At 36.9% G+C, this 22,244-nt stretch overlaps 1 protein-coding gene across 1 annotated transcript; it reads right to left on the bottom strand.

Moving 5' to 3' along the window:
* Nucleotides 1–2,324: 2,324 nt before the first annotated feature.
* Nucleotides 2,325–17,870, bottom strand: LOC149421523 (WD repeat-containing protein 46). The gene is made up of 11 exons (XM_089634424.1): nucleotides 17,763–17,870; nucleotides 17,619–17,675; nucleotides 17,272–17,370; nucleotides 16,984–17,189; nucleotides 14,516–14,770; nucleotides 4,432–4,582; nucleotides 4,106–4,341; nucleotides 3,503–3,667; nucleotides 3,063–3,393; nucleotides 2,845–2,952; nucleotides 2,325–2,494 (listed from the first exon to the last, which is right to left on the bottom strand). The coding sequence occupies exons 1-11, from the start codon at nucleotides 17,778–17,780 to the stop codon at nucleotides 2,384–2,386; spliced, it is 1,737 nt and encodes a 578-aa protein (XP_089490550.1). The 5' UTR covers nucleotides 17,781–17,870; the 3' UTR covers nucleotides 2,325–2,383.
* Nucleotides 17,871–22,244: the final 4,374 nt, after the last annotated feature.

Here is a 22,244-nt window from a genome sequence, read left to right as displayed (position 1 = left end):
GGGCGAAATTCCTAAAAAACAAAACTAGTTATTTTTATACTAACTTTGGGCCGGGAAATCCGAATCTGGAAGAATTAGGTTGGGGCAAGCAATATTAACTGAATTACACGACTTTAAAATTTCGATGCACAAACAATTTAACTGGCCACCTAGCGTAGCCGCTAAACTACTTGAAAACTGGGATGTTTTCTTGCCTTGACGCGAGTAGGCGCTACGAAGGGGGCACTTTCTTTTCTATCACAAACCATGTTACACAAACCTAGCGTAGCCGCTAAACTACTTGAAAACTGGGATGTTTTCTTGCCTTAACGCGAGTAGGCGCTACGAAGGGGGCACTTTCTTTTCTATCACAAACCAAAATAAATAAATATTTTTGAGAGTTGGTAACACTGTATGTAATATCTTTGGTTATTTTTCTATGGATTTTATTGTCAACAACTTGTCGAAAATGGGGTATTGTATTTTGTTCTGCATCGAAAATTTTTAAGTCGTGTATTTCAGTTTATATTGCTTGCCCCAACCTAATTCTTTCGGATTCGGATTCCCCGGCCCAAAGTTAGTATAAAGATGTATAAAGATAACTAGTTTTATTGTCAGAAAGCGTTCAAAATGGCCAGTTAAATTGTTTGTGCATCGAAATTTTAAAGTTGTGTAATTCAGTTAATATTGCTTGCCGCAACCTAATTCTTCCAGATTCGGAATCCCCGGCCCAAAGTTAGTATAAACATAACTAGTTTTATTTTTTTAGGAATTTTGCCCATAAACCGAATTTTTTCCCAATATTATTATTATTTGTACTATCTTCCAAGTTTTTAATAAAATATAATGTACATTATTAATATTAACCCTTAGGAGCCGGAGTCCTGCAATTGCAGTGTTGAAGAATAGTGCCCATGCACGGCATGAAGCACTGCAATTGCAGTGTCAATCTTATACATTCATTTTGCCTTTGGATATTACGTCACTTTATCATGTATGGTATTTGCCTTCATGTTGGCCTTAACAAAAATGTATTTTTATTCAATGAATTTTCTTGCCGGTTCCTCCAAGTTAAGTTTCTGCAAGAATTATCTATTTCTAAATCAAGTTAATTTTAGAAAAAACTTTTCTCCACTTAGCTAAATGTAAATAGGTATTTTATTTAACATATTTCAGAAAACCTTTTTGTAGTTTTTCACTGTCAAAAGATAACATTTACTGTTTTTTTTTATATTATGTTCTTATACCACATTATTATTCAAATAAAAAATATGATTTTTTTATGAAATTTTCTTTTTATAGTGCCTTCCTAATCTTGGATTATTATTGTATACATTAAAAGGAAGAATTTGCGTATTATATATTAAGTATTAACCTTTTTATCACATTTCTGATTTATGTGGGTACATATTTATTTTTAAAAGAGGTTGTATGGCAACACTCTTTTAGAAAGATACAAACTTTCAAATACGTTTATCTAACCCCGCAAAAATCCAAGAAAACACAGCACTGCTCCACACCTACTGTGAGTGTGAATATCGTCAGCCGCACCGACCCCTCCAAGCCAATATCTCGTTGTTCTCGGAGAGGTTGGACATGTCACTATTTATTTTTCACATTATATTTATATATTTCATTTTTTTATGAGAGCACAATTTACTAAGTACATCAATGAATAAAAATAATAATTTATTGTTTGGTTTTATGGAGTGTCATTTAAACTCGCTGATTTAACAACAAATATCCATATCAGTTCAGTAGTCCTGGAGTATCTTGATTTTTATAATAGACATTACTAAATTTAATAATACAAAGTATGCATCTACATCCATTCTGAAATAATATGGCCAGTCTGATGGTTGATTCTAGGGTTAACTCGTTGAGTAGACTTATGTGGAAAAATTGACTTCGTTTTTACAACCGGCTTTTGATTCATTTACTCTTGAGTTTCTTTTTCTTAGTATGTATAAATACAGACAGCTGCTGCTCCCAGTAAAAATTCGTCTTCTGAATTCATTTTCCGCTGCAACCACGACAACCTTCCTGCAAAGTCGAGGAAGCGGCTGTGAATGGCGATGTGAAACACAACGCAATTCACGTGGACCCGCTCCATTAGAGTGGCACCAAATGGACCGATCGTCAATGGCGAGCTTTGCACTGCCTGACATCATACATCGCCATTCCATGATTTTTTATACCGAAACCGAATTTCTGAATTTGATATTCACGTCCGACCAGTCCGAATTTTAGCTCACAAATAAAATTGCTTAAAAGTTTTATTTTCCGATTCCATTGTAAATATCATTCCATCACAATCAAATTACTAATGAAAGAAAACAATAGTTTTGTACAAGTTATTTTAATAAATTGTATGAGCCTTAAAAATTAGAGTCTAATTTTTCAATCACTTCTTTACTTTCTTGACGAACCTATCGAGCACACCAAATGATTTGGCGGGATTCTCAGTTTCTGTTGCATTTTGTGCTTTAGATGTTTTCACAGCTCTGACAAACTCCTGCAATAAACAAAATGACCGTAAGCATTACAGAAGACAAAAGATTAACAGGTTAGATGAATTTGTCTCCAAAAGATTTGAAGACTAAGGACGGGTTGTTTCGGAGAATTTGAACAATTCATCAAATTTCAACGTTCATTTACGGGTTCTGTGAAAGTCCTATTCAAGTTCTGTTATTATATCATTATAGGTTAGTTACTTGACAAAACTGAAATAAAAACAGAACTTGAAAAAATCTTTCGCAGAACTTGAAAATGAACGTTGAAATTTGACAAATTGTTCAAATTCTCCGAAACAACCCGTCCTAACTATTTTCTCAATGTGAGTACTTTCAAAAAAAATAATCTTACCTTTTGAGCTGTATCTTGAGCAATTTTCTTATTACGGGATACCTTAGCTGTTCCCTTGTTCTTGGTTTTCTTTCTGGGGGTGTAATCTACCTTTTTAGGTTTCATATGCTGAAATGAAGACGTTTGAGAGTTTTAGACATCATATATGTTGTTGTTTTGTAAAAGTATGTACATATAATGGAATCTGAATGATGTAACTGAGTATATACTACACTAACCAATAATTTAGAGCGAGCTTCTAATTTTTCTTTAAGAGTTGGCACATGAATCTCCGCAACAGCAGATGGATTAAGACTGATAAGTTCCGGTTGTATTTTCTCCAGCAAGGACTTGACTTCTGCTTCCCGCCTTTGACTCTTTGATTGGTAAGGATTGCTCTCCAAAGCGTCAAAGTTGGCTTCCCCGCATCCTGGTACTATTAAACTGGTGAATCCTCGGTCCGTGGCCACTCCCAACACGTCTTCATATGAACAGAAACTCATGTTGCCAATGTGGCCCAACATTTTGTGTTGGAGATAAGCTTTTTTGGCCTGCTGTGTGCAGCAATCTCTGAAAAATCAACAATAAAAATAAGATATTATAGCTGAAATATTGTGGGTAGTTTTTCTACTATGGAGTTGGTTGAGTGTGAAGAGAATGTTGTATCATTTTTATTTACCTGTAAACTTCAACAACATTCCCCATTCCAATAGCTAGGAGATTGTTATATGAGAATTCCAACTGCGATGCTGCGCTTCTTAAAACATAGTGTTGAAGATGGTCTCCAAGATTTCTAACATCCCATATCCTCACACTTCTGTCCATACCAGCTGTGGCCATGTACCTGTAAAACAAATATGGTTATACATACATACTATAAATAGCTAAACCATTAAGAAAAAAAACACAAAATTCATACAGTTTCAAAAGCTTATTGTTAACCTTGATAATGACAATGATAACCTTCCTATTGGCTGTCATTAGCTAGAAAAAGATACCAGGCTACTTTTTTTGTAAAAACGAACATAATAATATAAGTATCAAAAATAACCAACCTTTCCCTAACTTTTTTCCCGCCTTAATATCTGTCAAAAGCAACTCTGCTTTTGTTTAGTAGCTACTCTTTAAAAATGGAACACATTTAAATTTTATGAAGATTCTTAGAAGAACTTACCTACCCAAATTTCTATACAATATCAAAGGGTTATAAAAAAAATTAAGTGCATGCTAACGAAATGTAATTTGTATGCACTAAAAAATAATAATTGGGCAATATACATACTGTCCTTTGGGATCTATGGCCAATGCGCTGAGAGGAGCATTGTGGCATAGAATGCTGGCTAAGGGTTCCTTCACTTTGGGACACCACATTGACACAACTCCCTTTGACTGTCCAACGCATAAAACTGCGTTGTAGGGGTTCTGCTTCATCACTGAAATATTTCCTAACATCGTCCTGTATTGACCTGCAATTTCACCAATTGATATGTCTAACCAAGACAGGTACCCTAGTTCACTCTGAAATATAAATAAAACAAATATAAAGGAATTAATATAATTGTTTTTACGAGCCATAAAATGAATGGATACATATTATAAAATACTTACGCCAGTTGCAAGTAGGAAGTGATATGGGAGAAATTCCATCCTTTTAACTTTATTCAACTTTTTTACGCAATGAATTTCAGTGCCTTTATTGTCGTACATGTAAACCCAATCCTTTTGAGCTGCAGCAAACATTGTTTCTATATGCATCCAACTATAAAAGTATTTTGTATTATTAGTTCAGGGAATTAATATGACAACCGTTTTAAAAACTCTATAGCTCATGACAGAAATTACATTTCAAAATAAAAATAGTTACATTGACTTATAAATTCCAGACAGAAAAAAATCATCACATCATTGTTCGAAAGTTTTTGCTGCTTCATAGATAAACTGAATTTTTTATAGTTGATATAGGGAACCAACGGGGAGTGGACTCTTCCCCCATGGGGCCTTCGGGGAACCAAGAAGGAGTGGAGAGGAGCGATGAGATCCTCCTCCCTCGTGGGACCTTTAGGGAACCAAGGAGGAATGGAGAGCAGAGATGAGGCCACCTCCGTGAACTCTTCCCTTGTGGGGCCTTAACGGAACCAAAGGGAAATGGAGAGGAGAGATGAGGCTCTCTTCCCTTGTGGGACCTTCAGGGAACCAAGAGGGATTGGAGAGGATAGATGACACCTGAGAATACACATTGTGGAACCAGAAGATATAGCCACATATCCAATGACAACCCTGGTGAACTTTATAAAAGGGACCGGGTGACTGTTAAAGGAATGAGGTAAAATGGGAGATAGCACAATGGGCCTATGGCCTAAGTGCTCACTGGAAATATATGTAAATCGTCTCCACTCTATAAAAGAAATATATATATATATATATATATATTGTCCTCTTCCCGTAGTATGTTGATCCAGTAAGAAGTTGTGAGACTAAGTTGATCCACCTTTAACACCAAATAACTTGGCTATTATGGAATACATCTGTATGAACTGACAACAGTGGTACAATAATTATCAATTTTGCCAGTTTGCCAGAAAAACCATTTGATATACTGTTAGTAAAATTTTCAAAATTTGAATGGAAATCGGATGCATAATTTATGTTGATCTACCCAAATTGGCATACTTATGTTGATCTCATATATATTGATCTATTCCCGTAGTATGTTGATCCAGGTAAGAAGTTATTAGACAAAGTTGATCTGTGTCCCTATATATGGTTTTACTAAATGAACCAATCAAGGGGCAATCGGTGGACTGTTCATCACAAGGTTTTATGTGATTCCGTAATCTTTTGTGATATTGAACCCAAAGTATTAGTCTCTAGAGTCGAATATCGCATGAAATGACTGTGAGATGGTACCGTTTCAAATCAAAATGACGTGTGTTGCTTGAATTGTTTATAAGAAATGTATGCGTATTTAGATTGAAACGAAAATTTCGCAAAAACAAATCCATAAAAAAATCATAACTTAGCAGGGGTACACGGGTTCATAGGGTGAGGTTTGTCTAAGTCCTGGCGGCGGATGCGTTTGCCCATCTACTGCGTGGCGGGCCGGATCGAAAGAAACTGGTTGAGGGATACCTTTCGACCATAAAAATCCAAAATGGCGGCAAAAGGAATAATGTTATGTAGGAAATTTTGAACCTGTATCTTTTACCATCTCTCCTGATTACGCTTCGTGACTTAGTAGGGGAGGCCGGGTTCTTGATTATAATGGGTAATTAATGGATGATTGGACGCGGTTGGAGCTAACTAAAAACTGTCCAAAGAAGCGAAGCTAGCAGTCCACAATGTAGTGCTGGTACCTACCCTAATATATGGAAATGAGGCATGGAATTGGCAGAAGAAGGCTGAAAGTAGACAGAATACTGTAGAAATGAAATCCCTGAGGCATATGTGCAGTAAAATCATGTATGACGAAATGTGCGTATGCTGTGTCTATTCTACAGGTATTTTATAAGAGCCTGTTAAAAGAAGCTAGCAGCATTGATCCCCGGTGCACCGTGCACGTGCGTGATACTCGACGGACACGAGCGGAACACAGGTTCACAGTAAAGTTGATGTTATCTATATATGAACGGGTCGTTTCTCCGACTCGTTTTACCGTAAGTCGGCTCGCATGTGGAACGAGCTATCAGCATCTGTTTTTCCTCCTCCATATGATTCGCGCCTCTTTAAGACCAGCATTAATAAATTCATTCCTACAGCCCCTACCTTAACCCGCCTCATAACGCTGCCCAACCGGTTGGCGACATAGTTTCTATGTATTTAACGTGTAAAGACAGGGGCGTTCTAGTGAGAGGTGTCACATAAAAAAATCATACAGCCGAATTTGAATATGAAGACTTACAAAAACTTCCGTCTGGAGCCAGTGAGACTATGGCATCCTCAAAGGAGACCTCAAAGGAGATGGCGAGGAGAAAGGTGGGAGAGTACCTGGCTATTCAGATAAAACCAAACACTAATTGTAAAATAGTGCAAATTAATTTTAATAAAATTTATTTGAACCCGCGACCTTCGGATTGCTAGTCGAGAGCCACCTCAAGTAGTTTGATATGTTTGGTGACTTAGCAGGAGTGCCCGGGTTTATGGGGTGATGTTTGTTCGGTTCTTGGCGGCGGATGCGCTTGCCTACCAAATGCGTGGTGGGCCGGATCGATTAATCCTCTTTCAACGCATCGCCTTGCAACGCAGTAGGAGAGTTGGATTCTTATGTTTATCACTCGAACACACTGACCCCCAGATTACTACCCACCAATCCATACCTATTTCCTTCCCAGAACTCACTGTCCTTCCTTTCTTTCAAAATACCCCCAACACAGCATTCACAAAGATGACTTAGGCCTTGAGGGTTACGATTTTCCTTAGGGCCTCCTGTGTGGAGACGATGTAAAAAAATACAAAAAATAAACAACTATCTCGCTAAATCGTTGGCGGTGAGTAATGGTAGGGGTATTGGTTATCTAATAAATGGCTCCCGGGGCGGCGGTACACATAATTGTAATAATTCTCGAGGGCTCTGATGTACCTACAGACATTATGGCTCCTGTTGATTGACGAACATATACTAAAACATCGTTGGTTGGAATCGGTGCTTGAAATGACTTTAGCCATGTTTAGTAAAAAACAAATTGGAATAAATTTTTCAGCAATTTCAATTTAAAATTTGAAAAATTAAATTCTCACCAATCTAATCACCGCAATTTTAATAGGCACATATTATGGATATTACGCTTTGTTTCAACTTAATCATTACAAGAAACTTACGTCGGGAGAGATGGTAAAAGATACATTAAAATAAAATTTTATTCAATCAATGTTCAAAATCTCTCTTATAAAATTACTTAGACAAATCTCACCCCATGACCCCGGGCACCCCTGCTAAGTCACGAAACGTAGTAAATGATGCATTAAAGTTACATTTTGTTTAATCAAGTTCAAAAGATTTTTTAAGCATGGATTTGACGTTTGCGAAAGTTCCATTTCCATATAAATACGCGTGAGGCAGTCTATCCTCTTTAAGTACAAAGTCATTTTCATAGAATATGGATGTTCTAACAGAATCTAAAAAGTACCACGACGCGCGCGGAATCGGCGGTTTTCAATTTACAACGCATGCAAGACGTCAAGTTTGACAGAAATATATAGATCAACAAAATAAATCGTGTAAAATGTATATGCGACCGAAAAATGGGCGTGGCTTACAGCAAAATCTCGATGACACAAGTTGATCTGTACGGATTTACATATGTATGCCAGCTTGGGTAGTGGATCAACATATCCGGGGTGGATCAACAAATGCAAACGAATCAACATATACCTGGCGTACCGTCGCGCGAGATCAACATAGTACGAGAGGGGATAAATATATATATATATATATATATATATATATATTGTCCTCTTCCCGTATTATGTTGATCCAGTAAGAAGTTGTTAGACTAAGTTGATCCACCTTAACCTTTTCTCTGCGGGAGACGCACGCCTGCGACGCACTGTACATGCCCTGTACGCGGGTGGCACATCTGTGCGACGCAAAGTTTCTTCGGCGTTATGGGTATGAAACATGCTTGAGCACGGTAAAACTTATACTCTTAAAAAATCTCACATCTTTACACTACTGACATCTTACGATATTTATCCATAATACGTATCCTAATCATCGATATAAAGATTTGAAGGGATCTTCCAACTCAGAGCGAAAAATGAATCAGTTTGAATTCTTCCCGCGTCTTTACACACGTTATTGCGCAGGCGCATTTTATAAGATTCTCAAACAGAGACGCTCGCCGTGTAGATTACATTGTTTTATCGAATTATTGTTTGCTTTTTCGTGGATATGAACTTTTTTAATTACAGTGTACATTCATCTGATTTATCATATTTTAAAATAAGTTCAGTTACATAAATTCATTCAAACTATTGAAGAAATATAAAATTTCGTCAGTGTTAGATTATTTTCAAATAAAAATACGTGGTTAAAACTTTTTTTTAGTGAAAAATCAAGTGTAAAGTTGTACAAGTTTGACGTTTTATCAATTTTTGAAAGTATTTTTATTGCCAAAATACAAAATGTCGGGTCGTGGTCTTAATGACGAAGAAATATTTGGTGCTACTTTAGAAATAGATTCAGATTTTGAAATTAGTGACAGTGACGTCGATAATAATTGCGAAGATGCTGAAATACATGAAAGCCATGATTCTGAACCCGAAATGAACATTGAAGAAGGAGAAGAAGTGGTTGAAAATCTGTGGACTGCCGGCCCTTTCGTACCCATTATTTATGAATTCGACGATTTCGCATCAGGTATCAATCCAGATACCAGGTTAACTGAAGACACGCCCGAACTTATGTTTTTTGAACATTTTTTGAATACAGAAATTATGACAAAAATTGTTGATGAAACAAATCAATTTTATCAATATAAAGTTAGGACGATGGATTTTACAGCAAAATCGAGAGTTACAAAATGGGTTGATACAACAGTCTCAGAAATGTACGTTTTTATTGCGTTAACATTTGCCATGACTAGGAACAAACACTTAGCTATCGAGGAACATTGGAGTACGAACCCCATAATCTTTTCACCAATATTTGGAAAGACAATGCCCAGAGACCATTATCAGATAATATTACAGATGCTCCACTTTAGTGATAGTAATATTCAAACGCCTACTGATAGACTGCATAAAATACGTGTTCTTGTTGACCACACACGAAATATTTTTAAATCAACTATGATGCCCCATGAAAATCTATGTATTGATGAAAGCATCATCGTTTTCAAAGGCCGTCTATTATTCAAGCAATACATTCCATCTAAACGTCACCGATTTGGAATAAAAATGTTTGTGATGTGTGACGTCATGACGGGTTTCATTCTCGATTTTATAATTTATGTTGGTTCTGATACAGAAAAAAATGATACTCAAGGTATTGGTATTTCGGGAGGCGTTGTAACCACCCTTTTGTCAGATTATTTCGGAAAGGGTCATAATTTGTGGTGCGACAACTGGTACACTAGTCCAAATTTATTTAAATATTTACACGAAAAAAAAACTAATGCTTGTGGCACTGTTCGGAAAAACAGGAAAGGCATGGCACCTTTTGTTAAATTGAAGAAAGGGGAAATCCAATCAAAGCACCAATCACCGTTGTTAGCTTTGAAATGGCACGATAGGCGTGAAATCCATATGCTGACCACTCTTCATGATGGTTCTGTTGGACCATCGGGAAAAATAAATAGATCGACAGGAGAGCCCATTTTAAAACCACAATGTGTTCTAGACTATAACAAGAACATGGGTCTAGTAGACAAAGCTGATATGATGCTAAGCAACTTAAGTTGTATGAGGAAGTCACTCAAATGGTACAGGAAAGTTGCATTTCATATAATTGATTTGTATTTATTAAATGCTCACATAATATACCAAACTGTAACATCAAAAAAAGTCAGTTTGGCTGATTTCTAAATGGCTGTGATTGAGCAATTACTAGAGAAATATCACAAAACTTTGCCGAGTATTTTACGTCCCACAACATCAAGAGATTACCCGATGCGTTTATCATCGAAAATTGTTTCCAAACACATGCCCATTAAAGTTCCCCCTTCAGCAAAAAACACAAACCCTCGTCGAAGGTGTCGTGTCTGTGCCACTTCAACACTGAAGCCCAAAGTCAGAAAACTTACTAAATTTATGTGCTTAGAGTGCAATGTGCCGTTATGCGTTGAGAACTGTTTCAAAATTTATCACGATAAAAAAATATATTAAGTGATACATATTTACGGTGACATAATAACAGAAAAATTATTTCATTATTTTTGTAAATTTAAGTGTAGTTATTTTTTATTATATGAACCTTTTTAAGTGTGTCAATATTTCATGTATCCAGTCAAACGCGACATCGCACCCATAAATCAACCACTTACATCGCACCACAGTTGAAGAGCTCTACTCCGGTATGTTTATAAGCATGTGTATCGTTATCTTTGAAATATAAACATGGCCGCCCGGGTATACCCTATCAGATTACGAATATTATATACTTCGAATTTTTATCAAGTCTCATTGATGTTCGGATTGTTTATTTATACTTGAAAAGATAATTCAAGACATAAGCGACGTATTTTTTAAAACAAATTTTAAAATCCATGCGAGATTATTGTTTAAAGTCATAAATTAGATTGATGATAAATAGCCCCGCGTGTGAACGAAGTGATACAAATTAATGACGCATAGAAAAGGTTAAACACCATATAACTTGGCTATTATGGAATACATCTGAATGAATTGACAACAGTGGTACAATACTTATCAATGTTGCCAGTTTGCCAGAAAAACCATTTGATATACTGTTAGTAAAATTTTCAAAATTTGTATGGAAATCGGATGCATAATTTATGTTGATCTACCCAAATTGGCATACTTATGTTGATCTCATATATATTGATCTATTCCCGTAGTATGTTGATCTACCCAAATTGGCATACTTATGTATGTTGATCTCATATATATTGATCTATTCCCGTAGTATGTTGATCCAGGTAAGAAGTTATTAGACAAAGTTGATCTGTGTCCCTATATATGGTTTTACTAAATGAACCAATCAAGGGGCAATCGGTGGACTGTTCATCACAAGGTTTTATGTGATTCCGTAATCTTTTGTGATATTGAACTCAAAGTATTAGTCTCTAGAGTCGAATATCGCATGAAATGACTGTGAAATGGTACTGTTTCAAATCAAAATGACGTGTGTTGCTTGAATTGTTTATAAGAAATGTATGCGTATTTAGATCGAAACGAAAATTTCGCAAAAACAAATCCATAAAAAAATCATAACTTAGCAGGGGTACACGGGTTCATAGGGTGAGGTTTGTCTAGGTCCTGGCGGCGGATGCGTTTTCCCATCTACTGCGTGGCGGGCCGGATCGAAATAAACTGGTTGAGGGATACCTTTCGACCATAAAAATCCAAAATGGCGGCAAAAGGAATAATGTTATGTAGGAAATTTTGAACCTGTATCTTTTACCATCTCTCCTGATTACGCTTCGTGACTTAGTAGGGGAGGCCGGGTTCTTGGTTATAATGGGTAATTAATGGATGATTGGACGCGGTTGGAGCTAACTAAAAACTGTCCAAAGAAGCGAAGCTAGCAGTCCACAATGGAGTGCTGGTACCTACCCTAATATATGTTGCTTGAATTGTTTATAAGAAATGTATGCGTATTTAGATTGAAACGAAACTTTCGCAAAAATCAAATCCATAAAAAATACCTACTGCGTGGCGGGCCGGATCGAAAGAGACTGGTTGAGGGATACCTTTCGACCATCAAAATCCAAAATGGCAGCAAAAGGCATAATGTTATATGGGAAATTTTGAACTTGCATCTATTACCATCTCTCCTGATTACGCTTCGTGACTTAGTAGGGGTGGCCGGGTTCTTGGTTATAATGGGTAATTAATGGATGATTGGACGAGGTTGGAGCTAACAAAAAACTGTCCAAAGAAGCGAAGTTAGCAGTCCACAATGGAGTGCTGGTACCTACCCTAATATACGGAAGTGAGGCATGGAACTGGCAGAAGAAGGCTGAAAGTAGACTGAATACTGTAGAAATGAGATCCCTGAGGCATATGTACGGTAAAATCATGTATGACAAAATGTGCGTATGCTGTGTCTATTCTACAGATATTTTATTAGAGCCTGTTAAAAGGAGCTAGCAGCATTGATCCCCGGTGCACCGTGCACGTGCTTGATACTCGACGGACCGAGCGGAATACACGTTCACAGTTAAGTTGATGTTATCTATACATATATGAACGGGTCGTTTCTCCGACTCGTTTTATCGTAAGTCGGCTCGCATGTGGAACGAGCTATCAATATAGTCCGGGCCTTTTAAGACCCGCATTAATAAATTCATTCCTACAGCCCCTACCTTAACCCGCCTCATAACGCTGCCCAACCGGTTGGCGACATAGTTTCTATGTATTTAACGTGTAAAGACAGGGGCGCTCTAGTGAGAGGTGTCACATAAAAAAATCATACCGCCGAATTTGAATATGGAGACTTACAAAAACTTCCGTCTGGAGCCAGTGAGACTATGGCATCCTCAAAGGTGACCTCAAAGGAGATGACGAGGAGGAAGGTGGGAGAGTACCTGGCTATTCAGATATAACCAAACACTAATTGTAAAATAGTTCAAATTAATTTTAATAAAATTTATTTGAACCCGCGACCTACGGATTGCTAGTCGAGAGCCACCTCAAGTAGTTTGATATGTTTGGTGACTTAGCAGGAGTGCCCGGGTTTATGGGGTGAGGTTTGTTCGGTTCTTGGCGGCGGATGCGCTTGCCTACCAAATGCGTGGTGGGCCGGATCGATTAATCCTCTTTCAACGCATCGCCTTGCAACGCAGTAGGAGAGTTGGAATCTTATGTTTATCACTCGAACACACTGACCTCCAGAATACTACCCACCCATCCATACCTATTTCCTTCCCAGAACTCACTGACCTTCCTTTCTTTCAAAATACCCCCAACACAGCATTCACAAAGATGACATAGGCCTTGAGAGTTACGATTTTCCTTAGGGCCTCCTGTGTGGAGACGATGTAAAAAAATACAAAAAATAAACAACTATCTCGCTAAATCGTTGGCGGTGACTAATGGTAGGTGTATTGGTTATCTAATAAATGGCTCCCGGGGCGGCGGTACACATAATTGTAATAATTCTCGAGGGCTCTGATGTACAGACATTATGGCTCCTGTTGATTGACGAACATATACTAAAACATCGTTGGTTGGAATCGGTGCTTGAAATGACTTTAGCCATGTTTAGTAAAAAACAAATTGGAATAAATTTTTCAGCAATTTCAATTTAAAATTTGAAAAATTAAATTCTCACCAATCTAATCACCGCAATTTTAATAGGCACATATTATGGATATTACGCTTTGTTTCAACTTAATCATTACAAGAAACTTACGTCGGGAGAGATGGTAAAAGATACATTAAAATAAAATTTTATTCAATCAATGTTCAAAATTTCTCTTATAAAATGACTTAGACAAATCTCACCCCATGAACCCGGGCACCCCTGCTAAGTCACGAAACGTAGTAAATGATGCATTAAAATTACATTTTTGTTTAATCAAGTTCAAAAGATTTTTTAAGCATGGATTTGACGTTTTTGAAAGTTCCATTTCAATATAAATACGCGTGAGGCAGTCTATCCTCTTTAAGTACAGAGTCATTTTCATAGAATATGGATGTTCTAACGGATTCTAAAAAGTACCACAACGCGCGCGAAATTGGCGGTTACAAGTTACAACACATGCAAGCGGTCAAGTTTGTCAGAAATATATAGATCAACAAAATAAATCGTATAAAATGTATATGCGACCGAAAAATGGGCGTGGCTTACAGCAAAATCTCGATGACACAAGTTGATCTGTAGGGATTTACATATGTATGCCAGCTTGGGTAGTGGATCAACATATCCGGGGTGGATCAACAAATGCAAACGGATCAACATATACCTGGCGTACCGTCGCGCGAGATCAACATAGTACGAGAGGGGATAAATATATATATATATATATAGTTGATTTGCAATATATGGAAGTGAACATATAATATTATTTACCATATGTCGTGAACAGATTCCATTACATTCATTTCGCAATGAAGATGCTTAGTGACCCAATCGAAGGCAGCGATGTGACCCATCCTCCCTCCCAGTAGCAAATGCCGTCCATTCTGCGAATATTTCATGCGGTACGGCCCAAACTGTTTCAGCTGCAGGTCAAAGTGTTTTGTGGCTGCGGCTATATCAATGCTTTCCGCAATTTGCTGCTGGGTGAACTGTGTTGTCGTTTCTCCAGCATCAGCCTCCAAATAACTAGAAATAGAAATTACATATTACAAATCGTATACATTCAGGCCATAGATAATAGAAACAATATGGCATGGAAGCATGCTACAACCAAACTTCACAGTGGCGTAGTTAATGAAAGTTATGCATTTGGTGATTAGAAACAAGTGGGGCGGAACAGTAAAATTTTTGAGATAGATACCATCATTTGAGAACAGCGAAAGGGTTATGGATAGAGACATCCATTCATAGCATTAACGATATTTTCGCGAACTAAAGCAATAAATGGTGTTTTTAGCGATAATAAAAAAGATATTTTAGTCGCTATAATCTTGTATTGACAGATCGTAGAACGAACATGACACACTCTACTGTAGAAACATGTGCCATGTTGAGTTTCAATCAATAATACAATAAACATGTTTCAAGTGATTTTGCTAATTTAATTGTTTTTCCCATCTTGCCGACTCCCATTACTTGACGTTATCCTATTTAGCTATAAACGCTATGAAAACGCAAAATTAAAGCTATGAATGGGTGTCTTTAGTTATGGATATTTATAGAGAAAGATAAAAGAAATGTATGAGACAAATGGATGGAGTATGAACAAAATGTATGAGTGTCAACCATGACCAATACAAACTGTTAGAAGAGCCATCAATAACAAGATATATAAAACATATACAAAACACGTAGCATGAATAAAAGAAAGTCTACCACCAAAGTAACTTCTATTTATTAACCCGAAGGACGAAGTGTGTTGTGAGGGCTAAGATTAGGTGATTGGACTGCACGAAGGATAAGTCTCCTAAAGATGATAAAGACTTTAGAAGAGTTGTAAGCAGACCAGGTCATTAAATTTTTGGTGGTTCACCGAGCAATAAATTGAAAATGTAAAGTATAAATTAATTGTTGGTATAATTAACATAACATATTTACAGAGATCACTTTCTTGATCATTTTGCCGAGTGGAGACTTCAATCACCCTTGTATTAAAATAGTGAATGTTTTGAATAAGCTCCTTCCCGGTACCCAGTATAGCTCAATTTAAAACGCCCACAAATAAAAAGTCACTTTTAACTGTTTAAAATAACTAATGTCAAATAGGTTCTCAAAATCCAAAGAATAATAATAACTATTGAATCGTGGTCGCATTTTGCAAGAGAAATATTAAGAATAATTATTCTTCGGATTACTACAGATTATTTTGACTGTTTGGAAATGTTTGTTGGGGGCTCCATACAAAATGACAATTCCCGAACGGCGTGCTTAACTTCATCGAGCGGAATTGAATCTACCTCGGTTCCTAGTTCCTAGCCGGTATAACTGGCGCACGGGAAGGAATGCCTGTCAGCCGCTATTGTTATCTCTTACCAAAATCATATAATTAGAATATATATATATCATTTATTTTTTTTTACATTTTTAAAGATTTGCATAATTTTTCAATCAAAAATGGGATAGTTGGCGAATTCTGCCTCACTCATATGCAATTTTATTTTAAATAACACTTGATTTTAACTTAATTACTACAAATATCTATTATACACATATATAAATGTAAATTTTCTTGTAGAAATATTAAAATAAGTATACATATATAACTATTAAATAAAATAAAAAACAAAACAAACAAGAACTACCTATTTACATTGGAGAAGATGGAAAAACATCCATAAAATAGGTTATTAGGTTCTTAGTTTGTTTATTTTAATAATGTATGCATATTTCATAACTTTCAAACTTAACTTACGACAAACATCATACAAATAAGAAAAAACGTGGTGGTCGCATGTGAAATTTATAACTTTGTGAAAAAATGGAATTTTAATGCATCCTTTACATCTCCCCCGATATACATAGTTGTTTCTTGTAGTAATTAAGTTAAAATCAAGTGTTATTTTTTTAAAAAAATGTGCACTAAGCGAAAGGTGGAATTTGGCAAATTTACCTTAAGATGAAATAATGCAAAATCGTGTATATTTGGTTTGAAATTTTGATTGCTTACAAATATTATAGAAGCTTTAATTAAATACTGCAAGTAGAACACGCCTTTGAAACAATCGAGCATTATTCCAAATGATCCACGCTGCGGTTCATCGCCTTACAAATATGATGTAGGAATACGATGAGCTGTAAAATGTTCTTTAATTTTATTGGCAGTTCAGTGCACGAGTGAACATATTAGGGCCAGCCGCGCCTGATTGCAAGAATGATACAAGTATTAAAGAAGTTATTACCCAGCATTTTCATTTAGGAGAAGTTCTGTCCTAGCGGCCTGCTCTGTGGCAAACTTAATGTGCTTTTCTTTCCTTTTTAGTTTCTTCAAGTGCACTGTATGTTTGATGGCCTTCCCGGTGAACCCCTCCCCTCGGGAATGTTTTTCAATTATAGCTTTGTTAACCGGAGCTTTGCCTTTAAATTTCTTTTTGCCTATCGTTTTATTCTAAAAAAAAAACATATACCATATAAACAATCACTTATTTTATAAATCGTAAAACTTCGCCGTGAGTATCATTATTATTTACCTTAATAGCTTCATTTTTTATGTTCTGCCAGCGTTGAGGTTTCACCTTTACATTGATGCTGATAATTTTATCACTGCCTGCTTTTGATTTTTTTGTGCCCTGAAATTAATGAATAGTGTAGATTATGTTTTTATTGATGGCCATTTTGAAATTATCATTCCAATCATAGTTTAGAGACGATGTGGAATACAAAATATGCACGGTATCATTTAGTATCAATCCAAATCGAATCGGTTTGAGATAATAATATTACAGTAAGTCAAATTAATATAATATTTCTGTATGATTTGTTGTACTTAAATCGCTTAATATGATTAATGGTTTATATTTTAACAAAAATAGCAAACCTTTTCTGGAGTTGTGTCAGTTTTCTTTTTATCGGCTTTTGGAGTAAAATATCTTGCCTGCAAAAGAAATACGAGGTAAAAAATACGTTCATAATAAATCTTAAGTTATTTAAAGGTAATTTAATTAAGCATTGTAATATTTACCTTAGGTTTGGCCATCATAAATAATTTATTTGTATACCATAAAACGAAAACAAGTCAAAGAGGTTAGAAAATGTGCGGCATTGACAGAAGGTGTCAAGAATATAACCATAGAATACTGCAACGACACACAGGTTTGAAAGGATACAAAAATCAAACAGGTGTTTTTGTATTGTGGTGCTTGTATGATTACCATTAGAGGGCTATCAATAAATTTTCAAAAAATAATATTGACAGGATATCTTATGTAGGCAAGATAGTCCAGTCAAGATGTACATCCGTGCTTGCAAAAGGTCCAGTCATTCTGAATTTTTTATATGTTGTTAGGACCTAAACCAGTATTAAAAAAAAAACTTTGCAACTTCGAAAGTGCTGTGCGAGCGGCGGTGGACCTAAAAAACCAGGAAATTTTCGGATTTTTTTCAGTTTTTGCTCAATATCTCCATAAAGGAAGGGTCTGACTGGTTTAGTTTGTATACATACTTTTAAAGTAGACTAAATTTTCTATAATGTTGAGACCAAAGCAAGCTATATAAAGCCATTGGTTTTCAAGATACAGTTCTTCAAAAATAGGCAATTTTTTCCAAAAAGTGAAATTTTTTCGAAATGGTCACTTATTTTGTAAAATAATTTCTAAAATACGCATCTCACGTCAAATATTGTATGAAATAAAGTTGTTGAAAATTTAATAAGCTTTTATTTGAGACTAGATTGATATCTGTAGACTAAACGGTTCTCTCAAAAATGGCAGATAACCAAAAACAGTCATAAGTGGGTTTTCGGTGAAATGCAAATAAACTGTTCTCGCGTCTTTTTATGGTTTTATTGTGATGTGAAGTAAATCCATTAATCTTCGTGAGTTTATCCTAGGGTTATAATATAATTACGACTATTTCAAATTTCAAGTACCCATTAGTACCTATACCCATGGTTACCCATATGAATGGGCACGCATATTCACGAGCTGTTCGAGCCCACATTTTGGCAAACCTCACACTGGCCAGCATTGTTTTTATGAGGTTGACATAACTCCTGAGGAGCGAGACGAGACTGAAAAATTGCTGCGAGACACTGAAAGGTCTCTCACTATATCAGCAGAAGAAATTGATACCTACCAAATACTAAAGGCAAAATTTAAAAGTGCCTTGGAGAAAATTAAAGCGAATGGTCTAACATCACAGTTGTGGGTCCAATACTTTCGTATGACCACTTTGATAAAATTATTCATCCAGGCAGAGTGTGCTGGTGATTGGAACCTTCATTTGTACACTGTCCACAAGATGCTCCCTTTTTTCCACGCAGCTTGACATTTTTGTATGCTAAGAGCGCGCACCTCTATCTTCAGGATATGATGGCTCTATCAGATCGGATGGATAAAAGTGAATACGACATGTTCACAAAAGGATCCTTCACCATTTGCCGGTCTGACAAGTTTTGGTCTGGGTTGTGGTCAGACCTAACAATTGAGCAGAAGCTGATGCGATCCATGAAAACCTACGGTGGGTTGACCCAAGGAAGAGGAATCTCCGAAAGTGTTCTGGCAAGGTGGACAACAGGAATGGTGTTTATGTTGAACATTTGTGAAGAACTGGAAAGTTTTTGCAGCTTATCATGTCATACTGGAGAGCAGCATGTAGACATTGTAGACATGAGACCTTCTCGAATCATCCGAGATAATAGTGATGTGGAAAAACTAAAAAACTGGTTTGCTCTCCACCCTCCATTTCCCAAAACTGACAGTTTAATTTCTATCAGTAGTGGTTTACTGGCAGGTCCTGAAATTAGTTGCCACACAGCACAGAGAGTTGGATCGGAAGGAGTAATGAAAATTGTGGGGAAAATGTACGACAAGGTAGTAATATAACGGAAAAATAAAGTTACCACGCTGGCATCGATCACCTCAACCGTTAAACTGCCGGACAAAAACAGAAGAGTGGCTGTGGATCCGCTCACAATTTTTCAGCGAGTGTGTATTGCAAAGAAATCTGAACAGGATTTACAGGATGACTTCAAATATGAGTTGGCCCCGTTCCCGATGTCTCTGTTCAATGAACAAGGGATGCGCAAGGGCACGAAATCTACTCTGTACTCTGCCTTCACTCCTCTTTCCAGCCACACGCCGATAGATGCCAGCACTCACGTCACTTTGGATGTTGGCTACCTCTTGCACAAGGTCGTGTGGCGGAAAAGCACGGTTCGAGCACTTTTGGCGCGTTATACCACCTACGTCCGAAACCACTTTGGGAAGAACGTCTCCATCGTTTTTGACGGCTACCCCGAAGATGCTACCAAAAAAAACACCAAAACAGCGGAACGACTCCGGCGCTACGCAGCTCATTCCAGCTACGAATTGACTTTCGATGAATCCACAGTAATTAAAATTGCTCAAGAGCATGTTTTGGGCAATGAAAACAATAAGAGACGCCTTATAACTCTTCTCTGTGACGCCTTTCAGAAGGAGGGAGTAGAAGTGGCTGTTGCCGAAGAATATGCTGATCGAGAGATCGTCATGATGGCGTTATCAAAAAGAGCAGATGCCGATCGGGTCGTCATAGTGGGAGAAGATGTCGACCTGCTCGTTCTTCTCAATGGTTTAGGCGCTGAAGAGACAAACGTCTATCTTCAGAAGAGCACGAAGGGTGAAGCTGGTTGCTGTTACTACTCTACGACCTCCTACAACAACCAGGACTCCCGACAATTACCAGGAACGGTACCATTTACCCACGCGTTTTCCGGGTGCGATACCACCTCAGCACCGTTTGGCCAAGGAAAGACCAAAATCAGCACACTTCTGAGCAAGAGTGAACCACTTGCTGAGCAAGTGGAGGTCTTCCTTCGGCCAGACTCTACCCCACAAGCCGTGAGTGAAGCAGGCATCAAGTGCTTCGTGGCTCTATATGGGGGTGACATCGCGAGGGATACTTTGGATTTTCTGAGGTATAAGACGTTTGTCACTTCAACAAACATAAACCTCGCCCGTTTGCCACCGACGGAAGATGCTGCAGGCCACCATGCAGCAAGGTGCTACCTCCAAGTGAAGAAGTGGCGGGGAGTCAACTTGAATCCCACTGAATGGGGGTGGAAGCTGCCTTCTCAAGGACTCACCCCCATCCCCACCACGATGGATCCCGCACCTCCTGCCCTTTTGCGAAAAATTTCGTGTAAATGCAATAAAAGATGCTCTGGGAGCTGCTCGTGTAGAAAGGCTGGGCTCCACTGCTCAGTCCTCTGTCAGTAATGCGGTGGCAAATTTTGCATTAACGTCCCGGATGTGGAGCTGAAATGCTCGGACGATGAAGATGACCCGACTACAGACTGGGCGACTCTCCCAAGTAAGATAAAAAGAAAGACATGATTTGGCAACCAAGACACAATACCTACATGATTTATATTAGTTTTATTTTTTGTGTACATGTAATTTGTCCTTATAGTAGGTACCATGATGTTTGTACAAGCATTTTGTTATGTAGGTATATAAAACAATGTTTGAAGATGACGTAATTCCCGATAGATGTAATATCTTTTCTTTTTTTCATCAAAAATCTGTTAACTGTTTGATAAATAAAACCATAAAAAGACGTGAGAACAGTTTATTTGCATTTCACCCAAAATCCACTTATGACTGTTTTTGGTTATCTGCCATTTTTGAGAAAAACCGTTAAGTCTACAGATATTAATCTAGTTTTAAATGAAAGCTAATTAAACTTACAACAACTTTATTTGCCACAATATTTGACGTGGGATGCGTATTTTAGAAGTTATTTTACAAAATAAGTGACCGTTTCGAAAAAATTTCACTTTTTGGAAAAAATTGCCTATTTTTGAAGAACTGTATCTTGAAAATCAATGGTTTTATATAGCTTGTTTTGGTCTCAAATTATAGCAAATTTAGTCTACTTTAAAAATGTGTATACCAACTACACCGGTCAGACCCTTCCTTTACTGAGATATTGAGCAAAAACTGAAAAAAATCCGAAAATTTCCTGGTTTTTTAGGTCCACCGCCGCTCGCACAGCACTTTCGAAGTTGCAAATTTTTTTTCTTAATACTGGTTTAGGTCCTAACAACATATAAAAAATTCAGAATGACTGGACCTTTTGCAAGCACAACCCCCTTTTCATGTTTAACTTGACTGGACTAAGACCCTCATAAGATTTCTTCCCGATTTACAGAAATATTGCACATTGAGCCCAATGGTCAGTAAGGATCGACATATAAACGGAGTAATTACTAATTAATACTGTTTTTAAGTATTGATGTGAAAATTAAAATCGATTGTTCACTTGGCGGTCATTGTTATGAATGTAAAAGTTTTAAGATTCAGATTTTGCTTCTCTTATTTAACCCAAACTACGAATCTAAGAACCCATTTGGTTTAATGATAAAATATTTTTTGTGTCAAAATATGATTTGAGAAAAGACGTCTTATAAAAAACAATCCGTATTCAATTTATTATCCGTTTTTTAACGAAGTAGCTATTAAAA

This window comes from Hesperophylax consimilis, chromosome 8 (genome assembly GCF_061612785.1).
Source record: "Hesperophylax consimilis isolate HC1 chromosome 8, BYU_Hcon_1.0, whole genome shotgun sequence".
Taxonomy (NCBI): Eukaryota; Metazoa; Arthropoda; class Insecta; order Trichoptera; family Limnephilidae; genus Hesperophylax; species Hesperophylax consimilis.
This window is presented reverse-complemented; position numbering and strand designations above follow the sequence as displayed.

Bases quoted from the DNA above. Each gene is read 5' to 3' on its own strand.
- LOC149421523 (XM_089634424.1), bottom strand. The intron at 4,342-4,431 runs GTAAGTATTTTA...TTTATATTTCAG, and splicing joins ACTTCCTACTTGCAACTGGC to AGTGAACTAGGGTACCTGTC. The intron at 3,394-3,502 runs GTAAATAAAAAT...TTGATTTTTCAG, and splicing joins AATGTTGTTGAAGTTTACAG to AGATTGCTGCACACAGCAGG.